The sequence below is a fragment of the Monopterus albus genome, unplaced genomic scaffold (genome assembly GCF_001952655.1).
Source record: "Monopterus albus unplaced genomic scaffold, M_albus_1.0 scaffold21.1, whole genome shotgun sequence".
NCBI classification, from domain to species: Eukaryota; Metazoa; Chordata; class Actinopteri; order Synbranchiformes; family Synbranchidae; genus Monopterus; species Monopterus albus.
In genome coordinates, this window is record NW_018127901.1 from 3,763,726 (window position 1) to 3,774,271 (window position 10,546).

The following is a 10,546-nucleotide window of genomic DNA, read 5'->3' on the forward strand; positions in this document are numbered from 1 at the left end:
TTTTCAGTTGTTTCAGATTTGTTAACTTCAACAACAAATCTGTTTTTGCCATGCTTTGTTGTTGAAGTTAACAAAATGCAGTGCAAGAGTTGCTGAATTCCAAAATGGTCAACTGACAAAAAACTATCAGCCAACTTTTTTAATTAAACTGATAAATTGTTTATCAAGTATTTATCAAGGAAAACTGACAGCTGCTTTTACGTAGTTATATATTTTGAGTTGAATTTAAATATTTGAGTTTTATACTGTTGATTGAACAAAAGCAAATAAAAAAAAGCATGAGCTCTGGAAAGACGAGAACTTTTAAAACCTTTTTTTGTTTGTTGGAATTTTATGGAGTTAGTGAGTAACCAGTAAACAAAGAACCCATTACAGTAATCAACAAAATAATGTATAATTGTTTGTTGCAGCCCAGTACTGTTTGGAAAAGGTAACTGATCAATCATGGCTTTGAAGGCTTATTTAAAAATGTGGACATCATCCTCCTGCGGAGCCTGAAAAATAGCTACATCCACTTCACATCATGACAGAAAATAATAGCCACAAAATGGCAACATGAAATCAAGTCAACTTAGAGGAAAAGCAACTGTGAAATCAACACATTTCTTCAATCACAAGCTAAAACATGAACTGCTCTGAGCAACTGCTGCAGTTTCAGTCTTGCCTGAAAATCCCAGCTGCAGGGACATCACAGAACAACACAGTTTCTCTCCCGTAGAGACATTCATGCTTTGTAATCTAAAGCTTACTACATTGTCTGCTGTAAAAAAAGGTGCTTTACTTGTATGTGTCAACTCAGGGTAACTATAACTCAAAGGAACAGAGGGTTGGTGTGGAGGAGGTTGTGAAAATTGACACTGAAATGAACTGAAAGTAAGTCTGTTCCACTAGTCTGTTGCCTTTACCTGCTGTTAAATTGCACCTACAGTACAGTACAGTCTTCCCAACTTGTACCGTAGCTCAAATTCACCAGGCTTCTGTGCAATTAATAAAAATGCTGTAATGATTAACACATTTCTAATCTAATCAAGCTTTAATGTTCCCACTTAGACAATGAATTTGAGTTTCATCGATAAAATAAAGTCGTGGTTGGTGTTTGACTCACCCAGAGGTGTGGTTTTACTTTTCTTGGACATAATGTTGTGGATCATTGTTTGATCTGGCCTTCATTACTGAGACCAGTTCAGAGCTGTCTTTAATGGACACATGTGGGCTCGAAGCCAACACAGTCATTTTCAGCTCTGCTGCTCTATGAAATGACTCACAATTAGGTCCACTGAGCTAACTGTCAGCATGCTAGCTCTGGCCTTTTTTAAAATATATGATTAAAGGAGAAGCCTTCAGGGTGTTTACACAAAAACACGATCTGATCCTTCAGAACAGTGGCCTTGTTGATGAGCTAGAGCTTTATGTTTGATCCCCCTGAGGCTTCACAGTCTGTCAGAGAGCTGATGGACTGTGTGGGAAGACAGCTCACCTGCAACAACCAACCAATCCACCCAACTCTCCACCTCCACCCTCCCTCCCTCAGGATGATAAGGGTGGTGGACAGATGAGTGATGACTAAGTGGTGCTGACTCGTCATTTCTTGCCTGCCTCTGTTTGACAAAGATCCTACACCAGCAACTTATAATGGAGAATTACTTTTACTTATATAAAGAACACCTGTCCATTTTTATTCATTTCAGTGTTTCTTTCTTTAAAGTGAACTACTAGCACTAACCCTGTCATGCTTAGCACTGTTCTATGCAGTTTAGAGTGACACTGGGCCATTTACCAGTCAAAATTCCCAGTTAATTTTTATACAATGGGGCCTTGATGTCAGACAGAAGTGCATAAAAGCATTTTTAAATGTCAACCATTAATTGTGGCAGCTGAAGTAACGACTGTCAGTTTTGAACTATGAGCAAATAAGAAAAATATGTTTGATGGATTTAGCCATAATTACTGTGGCCTCTAAGGACAAAGCACACTGTACAAGATAGAAACACACTTGTGAAAGGAAACATGCTCCTAATCCAGAAATACAGCAAATGCAAAAACACATACATAGAATTACAATACATACACATACAATAGGGAAAACACATAGTGTTTCAGGGGAGGTGCTCTGAGATGCTACATGGCAAATGTATTTGCTTTATCCTCAGAGGCCACTGTACATAATGTCATTACACTGTAAAAGACAGAGGCAAAAACGAATGCCCTCACAGTAGATGAGAAAGAAATAAACTTTATTTTGTCTTACAAGGAAGCTACAGTCGTTCATATAGTAGTTTCATATATATGATTAAAAAAAACTTAATTTACATTAATGTAAAATAACTGTTTACTTTACTAAAACATAATTAGCCAAGCAAAAATAAAGAGTTGCTGGACTGAAAACTGTAAACCAAATCCAGGACAGGAGCGTTCACGTAGCTGCTGTCAGGACCAACCCACGCTGCTCTTGTAACCTGCAACCATCCAAAATAATGCAAGGAGCAAAGGAGGAGAGTAAAGCAAACAAGCAGAGAAAAGGTGAGGGGAGGAAAGTCCAATAAAAAAGAAAGGATCAGGTGAGACAAAGAGAAGGAGGAGACGAGGGGATAAAGGAGAAGAGTAAGGAAAGCAAGTAAGGGGAAGTGAGGAGAGGAAAGAAGAGAGGAAAGCAAAGAATGAGATAATAAATGAGAAGAAAAAGATTTAAGAAATAGTGGTGAAAGGAGAGAATTACAAAAAGCAAAGGAGGTGAGGAGATGAGTGACAAAAGATAAACAGAGAAGAGTAGAGAGCAAAAAAGGAGGGAGAAGAAAATAATTCAGGAGAAGGGCGTAAAGAAGATGTAGAGGAGGGAAAACAATGAAGGAGAACACACTCACATTATACTTAGAAGTGTTACACTGACGTGCATACAACTGTACAGGTGTACCTAATAAAGTGGCCAGTGAGTGTAGAGCTAAATAGGAAGGAGAGGAGAGAGGAGAAGGGGTAAAATGACAAGGGAGTGAAGAAGGAAAGGAAGTGAAGTGAGAAGTGGAGAGAAGAGAAGATGAAGGAGAGGAAGGAAAGCAAGGAGAAGAGAAGAGAGGAAGGGGGCATCTGAGGCTGAAAGGTTAGTTAGCTGTTGGATTAGTTTACCACCCTGAGACGCTGTCTTTGTGAGAACGGCTGGCCGCTGATGGGACGTTTGGGGAGTATGACTCGCTGGCCTCAGGTGTCATTCAAACTTGACCTAGCTTCCAGAGGAATGTGGTAAACAAGCCAGTGTGGTCCCAGACACCCAGAGACGAGAGCTTCTAATGGTGGCTGGGGCAGCAGTGTGACGGCTGAATCAGACGTTCACCTGCTCCCTGCAGTCCATAAAACACTGCCCTATCTCTGCCTCTGCTTTGTGTCTCTTTAGGAGCTGTAATCGTAAGCCAGGCCCTTCCGGCTGGAGGCGTTGTGAGCAGGGGTTATTGTTCAGTCATCTAACAGTGCGCCTATTTTCCTTCTCAGATTCCACTCCAGCACTTTCATTTGTCAAGTGTAAGAGCTTTTCTTGTCTACAAGCCACAGTTTCTCCAGGCATAAAACACAGATGTCAGACATAGCTGCAACCATTACAGTTTACTGTATGTTCAACTCCTTGAAGAAATCAGCAGATTGTCAGTCTAATAATATACTATTTAAATGTTAAAATATGTAAGTGTTTTTTTTACCTTAGTAATTCTGAAGGCCTAGTCGCACCACAAACTTGTTGCATACTTGTTTGTCCTGATCCGTGGCCATCCCAGCCAATGTGTCAGTGTCCACCAGGAGCCTGACCAGACCAGCACAAACACTTGACTCTCCAGTCTGCTATCTTTACTCACTGGCTGTGTTTTTGTTGTACTAGCTTGTAAATGTTCAATGACTGAAACCCTGACCTCCATCATATTAGTGTACAATTATAGGAAACTGACATAACTCAAAACAATTTCTGCTAATGTTCAAGCAAAACCACTGGAGGTATTAGGGTTTATTTACTGCTTATAAACAGTTCTATGAGCTCATTATCATGACAATATACTTTTATGGTGCACTGTATGTAGCTACAGACCTGAAATCAAGAACAGCAGAGAGTTACGTCAGCACCTACATGTAGCACCGATGTCAGTGAAACAGTTCAGTCAGCAGCTGCCTTGACAGCCTGGCCCCCCCTTTCCTCCACACTGTCTCTAGCAGCCGCGAGGAAAATCCAAACATCAACTGCAGTGAAGTCTCGCATGTCAACTTGACAACTGTTTCTATCATTTTGAAATTTTTGACAAATTGAACATTTTTACAGTCTGGTTTCTCTGCAGCTTTTCCCAGCATTCCACTACAGCTGCCTCTGAGGCTGTCGTCTGTAGCTGTCATCACGCTGGTGTGCAGATAGATTAAGCGTTCAGTGTGTCCTCAGCAGTGATGTGAGGTAAATCACATGATGAGAGTTTTTAAAATGTGTTGGCTGCATATTTAAAAGAAAAAAGAGAGAGAAGTGTTTTAATAATTTAACAGAAACAAATTCATATTTTATCAGAAGAGGCCAAAAGTTTGGTTATTTTGTCATCTGCTATTTGTTTGTTTACCTGTTATTCTTTGGCCTATAAAATATAAACTTTGTCCTGATGAAGGTGATGGAGAAGTGGCTACTGGGTAATAAAAATAAAAAACTTTCATTTCCTTCGAACATTGCAGATGTAACCAGTGTACGAAGAAATGTAACTTCCTTATAACTCTTTGATTGAAACCACACCAAATCCCGATTTGTTTTGTTAATTGTTTAAACAGGGTTATATACTGTAGCGGATAAATTGTGTACTGTCTTTTTAAGACACCTGAGATGTGCTTTTTTTGTATGTTATCATTGTGTAACTCTCAGTTTGTGCTCTCCAAGCTGAGAGAAGGTATGTGCTTTTGCTAAGAGCGCCAGATATGGTATTTTCTGTTGGTTAAACTACTTTGTCATTGTTTTAAGTTATCACAAATTGTCCTGTTCATATGTATAGTTACAATAATTTAATGGTAATAGTTTATTTTGTGATTTGTGTAACCAGTTTGTGCTCTCCAAGCTGAGAGAAGAGACGCATGTAGCAGATGATCACACCATGTGCTGTGACTCATTTTATTTTTCTTTGCCATTACCCAGGTGATAATTAAAGTCAACCGGTGTGACAACAGTGGTCAGTGCCATTATTTCAACTTATAACACAACGCAGAGTACACTAACCCCGCCGACGGCCAAGGAGTGTTGCACCCGGTAGAGCCCGTTACACAGACACCAAGTAAAATATATAGACTTTACTTCTGTCCAACAGATTTTGGTTCAGCCAGTCTTGCTCCCTTTAGGATGAGCTGGTGATCCCCTGACTTTTAGACAGCCAGGCCAAAAGCTGCACTTAAGGGTCAGGTTATGCACAAGCAGAACTAGTTCAAATCCATCTTGTCCGACTATGTAGCTCTTTTGAAAAGTCACACTGCAGAATGGCAGTGAAAGCTGTCCCTCACCGACACAGGGAAATGTGAGATAATGGTGCAGATTTTCAAACAGTTTCTACACGAAAAGTGTCAGAAATAGCTATGATAAAAACAATAGAAGAGAGAAAGCTGTTTGAAAGACTGATAAGCAGTTCACATGGATTATACTGGCAACTTACTGTAGCCTCAAGAAAGATGGAAATCTGTGCTAAACAAAGGCTATTTGGAAAGTAGATGTCAAGATATTTGGCTCTGAACCAAAATACTGGGAAAAGGATGTATCAGTAATTCAAAAGAGTTTATCCCAAAATAACTTCATTCTACTAAATAAAGTCTTAAGACATTGATGCCCTTAATAATAAATGGGCTTCAGGTGGTGTCCGTCTGAACTGCACTGAACCGGGATTTTTAAAATCTGCAATATGGATGACCTTGCCACCCATTTGACTTTAGTGGGAAGTTAATTTGTGGGAAAAGGGAACAGAAAGAAAGAGATAAAACAAGTGGTGAGAGAAAGGAGGAAAATCTACTTTTCTGTGACAACCTCTGGCCAAAATTGACCTCAAAGCTGCCAATGTGGACATACAGGGAACTTTTAAAGCCCAGTCAAAGCAAAGTTTAAGTCAAACATTTGATGACATGGGTAAATGATGCATCCTGTTTCCTGCACAATAAATAATGCAGCATAAACATAAATGTGCTTTTGCTGTGTTTGTCAGAACTGCCAGCAGTCATACTAATACCCACTTCTTTGTACTCACATCCAAGGTAAGTGAGTATTTTCTATTTCACATGCTGATTATTGGACATTACTTGATTGTAATGTACTCAAAATAGTAATGTAAAAAGAGTGCAAAAGGTAATGTTAAGAAACTTTGTAAGGACAGTTTATGACTTTCTGTCAATGTCTCCTCTAAACAGGAAAAACAGTGAGACCATCATCAGAATGGATTCAATGGAAATCGATGATGGCATATATATAAACAAGAGCCTCATATTGGAAGGCCTTATTACCCATGGTACAGTATCACAATGCAAACACACGGACAAACAGAATATTAAATAAAACAAATAAAAGGTGTAAATAGTCTGAAAGTCTAAAGACTTTGGTACCTCACTTACTTAACCAACATCAGTCTTAGTGCTTTAAAGTGGTGAAATGCTATTACTGTAAATCTTTTCTTACTTCTGATTAAGAGAATTTTCAGAGACAAAAGCAGCCCTCCAGATGTTCCACTGTGTTTCTGGGGTTACTGTGTGTTGTCTTGCTCGCTGGCAATATTGGGCAGATCATCTATTGTGAGTGAATGGTTTTGTTGTTGATTTATTTTAGCCATTGCAGCTTGGCCTTTCACTGTGTATATCATATTGTATGTAATCATATGAGATAGAAGCAAGACTAAAGCAATAATCCTTTGAAAATCAAAAAAAAAAAAAAGCTAAGCCAATATTTTAAATACTTTAGGGAATCATTTCTGTTTTTGCCATTTTACAGATAAGATAACTACTCATTCCAGACTGTCAGCAGACCCAAACCAGGCCAGTTGCAATGCCCTGGCTAAAGAGAAGGACCTTCTCCAAAATGAGAATGACACCCTGACTACAGAAAGAGACCAAGTGCAGAGGAATTCTGACTCTTTAACTGCAGAAGGAAAATGGTTAGAGGCCAGACTGAGTAACCTGACTGAAGAAAAACACATATTGCAGCAAAGATGCAAATCACTGACTAATGAAAGAAATAAGTGCAAAGTGAATTCCAGCAATCTGAAAGACGAAAGAGATCAGTTACAAGCGAGTTACAACACCTTAAAACAAGAGAGCGACCAAATACAGAAAAGCTATGATGACAAGCAGAGAACTTTGGAGAGGTTACAGACTAAACACAATAATCTGACAGCAAGTAAAGACCAGCTACAGACCAACTACAGCAACCTGCAAAGAGAAAAGAATGAGTTACAGACTCGTTTTCATATGTTGATAGCAAATAGAGATGAGTTACAGAGCAATTACTCTTCACTAAGGAGGGACAAGGAAAAGTTACAAAGAAGCTACAATGCATTGAATAACAGTGAAGTTTACCTTCAGATCAGCTATGCTTCACTGTGGAAAGACAAAGAGCAATTGCATACCAGATATAATACTTTGCTGAGTAAAAATGAGAGGCTACAGACCAATTACAGCAGTTTGGCTACAGAGAAAGAGGAGTTACAGAACAAAATCAACAAAGTGATGGTTAAAGTAAGAGGTAAGACCTTTCTCTTTAAGGTTTTATATATTAGGTTCATAATCTGTGTTTTGGTATTTCATAGGATATTTTGTCCCTATCCATGTTCTCAATTTACAGACATTCGCTGTGACACAGACTGGAGGAAGTTTGATATCAGTTGTTATTTTATTTCAAACATAAAGAAAAACTGGACAGACAGCCGAAAAGCCTGTATGGCTCAGGGAGCAGATCTGGTCGTCATCGACAGCAGGGACGAACAGGTGAGAAAGGAAGAAGACTAGAACACGAGTAAAGAGCCACACTAGCTGCTCTGTGACAGTGTGCTCGGGCCCAGCACTTTGCTATAAATGCTAACATCATGATGGGTAGCAGATAGGACCATCACTGGATAAGTGAAGCTTTTGACCTGCTCATGACAACAAGGTAAAATCAAGGGATCTCCAAAATAATCAGATCCTTCTCCAGGCACCGAGGGCACCTGATCCAAACTTCACAATAGCCTGTCTAGTAGTTGCAGAGATCAGCCTCCTGAAAGTGGCCAAGTGGTCAACATTCACTGTTTATCTGGATGCTTAAAATGACTGTACAGCATTAACTGTAGCTAGCTTAGCTTGTATTTACTGTATCTATGGTACAGCAGCTAGTTACAGAAGCTATTAGCTTTGTGTACCTTATTGTTTTTAATTAGGTTGCTAGATTTACCTAGATCCTATCTATCAAAAATGAGACTTCATTAATAGACAATTTACTGTAAAGGAGGAGGGACAATGAACACTTTTACTTTACACATCTTGCAGACATCTGTTTTAAGTATTTTTATCTTCTGTGCTACACAAACAGGTATTTGTCCATGGGTTACTGCAAACCGGTCAAAATGCCTGGATTGGTCTGACTGACAGTGTTCAAGAGGGAACATGGATGTGGGTGGATGGGACCCCACTCACCACAGCGTACGTTTTAACAGCTATAGTGTATAAACTAGACAAGCACAGGTCATCCAGGACTAATATTACCTACACATAATATCTACACAGATCAGCTGGTGACTTTAAGCAGGTATTTTATTAAAGATAGACGTGTCCAGATAATAGTGCTTGGTCAGCTGAAGTCTAATCTCTACCAAAATACATTTTAGTTTCTATTTTTTTTACTAGAAACTGTGGAGGAAGGATCTGGGTGCATATTTACACATTCAGCACAAAGGTCAGGTGATGTGCTGTCAAACTGAGACCTTACACAACTGCACACACAGAGGCATTGATTTTAGCCACATTCATTATCATGTATGTCTTTGAAAACATGCAGATGTGTGTTTGTGGGGGGCGGGGGAGGGGGATTATAAGAAGACTCTACACAGTATCATTTCTATGCAAATAAGACTTAAGAGAAGAATTGGAATACAGTCCCTGTGATCACAGTTGGGCTCAGAAACAACAGGGCAGAGCAGCTGAGTTGACAAACAAACCTGGGTGCTGTAAAAAGCAACTGAAGGAGGAGAACATGTCCTCTCTGTCATTTATTGGCAGGTACTGGGAGCCTGAGCAGCCCAACAGCTACAGTGGGAACCAGGACTGTGGGGAAATTGTGCAGAAACCAACTGAAACACTGGACAAATGGAACGATGATGGCTGCTTTGCTGCGCAACTGTGGATCTGTGAGAAATAAGATCATGGTGATTTATACTGTGGCTTTGGACTGTGCTAATAATGCTTATCTTGAATGTTTAAATGTGATGATATTTGATGATTTTGCTGTCAATAAATTCCATGGAAAACAAATGGCATCTGTGTAGCTAAAGCCACTGTTGTCCATAAACTATAAAAAAAAAAAATGCTGCGCTGTCACTTCTTTATTATGAGCACACACATTTTATTTTGAAGCAATCCCACATACATATTCCAGCTGCGTGAAATACCTCATTAATACATCCATGTATTAATCTGCAGTTGAAAATACTCCACAACAAATGCATTATTACCTCTTGTTTGAGTAGTTTGCCAAAACTACGGTTCCTGTTTGATTTAGAAAATTACAAAGCCCGTAAAGCTATTCTACCAAATTTCTTTTCAGCCACTAGAGGGTCTATAGTGAGACTCAACAAAATGACACCATAAGTTGCTCCACAATGGTCTTTGCTCCTCCCATTACATCATGTTGTCTAGTGACAACGTAAACTATGGATGCTTGTTGCGACAAAGTGTAAATGTGGCCTCCAGTTTGAAGCTAGTGCCAGCTGAATAAAGAGTAAATGTGTCAGTCCAGTAGAACTCTCTGGTTACTGTGAATGTTACACAGAGTACCGACATTACCCAAAGCTCAAATTAATCCCAAATTAAAACCATATTTTTTCAATACAAAGGTAAAATCATGAGCGTGCTAGGTTGCTAATTTTACCAAAAAACAAACAAACAAAAAAAAAAACAGGTTAGCTTTAGATGCTAACACATCCAGAAGGAAGAAGGCCACATCTGGATCCAGTCTGAGTCCACTGGCTGCTTTTAACCGTCTCAATGTAAAACAGCCAAACCCATGTTAACCCTGGTTGTTGCTCCTTCTTTGTCCCACTCTGTCAAAAGACGTCACGTCTTCACTCTGGCAGCTGCTGGTTCAGACTTTTAGCCGCCCACAGCTCCTTCATGGCTGTTTGACATGACTACTGGTTGGAAAAACCCTTCTTTTAACCTTGGCTAGGCGGCAGATGGGGCTGATTTACAGACTGTACCTTGACAACACAGGGTGGAGAAGCTGGAATAACAACAGGAGGCTGTAGGCAGCAGAGGGTCATGGAGGGGGGGGTGTAGCTGAGAGACACCACATCCTGTCCAACTGTCACTGAGTTTATCATGGTGGAAAATC

At 39.7% G+C, this 10,546-nt stretch overlaps 1 protein-coding gene across 3 annotated transcripts; it reads left to right on the top strand.

Moving 5' to 3' along the window:
• Positions 1 to 5,057: 5,057 nt before the first annotated feature.
• LOC109956755 (C-type lectin domain family 4 member M-like) lies at positions 5,058 to 9,414 on the top strand. Of its 3 annotated transcripts, XM_020594109.1 has the most exons (8): positions 5,059 to 5,245; positions 6,183 to 6,231; positions 6,385 to 6,482; positions 6,661 to 6,762; positions 6,959 to 7,708; positions 7,808 to 7,950; positions 8,531 to 8,640; positions 9,217 to 9,414. In XM_020594109.1, exons 3-8 carry the CDS (start codon positions 6,410 to 6,412, stop codon positions 9,353 to 9,355), a joined length of 1,317 nt encoding a protein of 438 aa, XP_020449765.1. In that variant the 5' UTR covers positions 5,059 to 5,245; positions 6,183 to 6,231; positions 6,385 to 6,409; the 3' UTR covers positions 9,356 to 9,414. The 3 variants fall into 3 exon arrangements, with proteins under 3 accessions (XP_020449764.1, XP_020449763.1, XP_020449765.1); XM_020594108.1 differs by having other exon boundaries at positions 5,058 to 5,245; positions 6,183 to 6,482; XM_020594107.1 differs by having other exon boundaries at positions 5,058 to 6,482.
• Positions 9,415 to 10,546: the final 1,132 nt, after the last annotated feature.

Excerpts from the sequence above, each read along its gene's own strand:
- LOC109956755 (XM_020594107.1), top strand. The coding sequence starts at position 6,326 with ATGTTAAGAAACTTTGTAAGGACAGTTTATGACTTTCTGTCAATGTCT. Across the intron at positions 6,763-6,958 it reads TATTGGGCAGATCATCTATT|ATAAGATAACTACTCATTCC; the intron begins GTGAGTGAATGG and ends GCCATTTTACAG. Across the intron at positions 7,951-8,530 it reads TCGACAGCAGGGACGAACAG|GTATTTGTCCATGGGTTACT; the intron begins GTGAGAAAGGAA and ends CTACACAAACAG.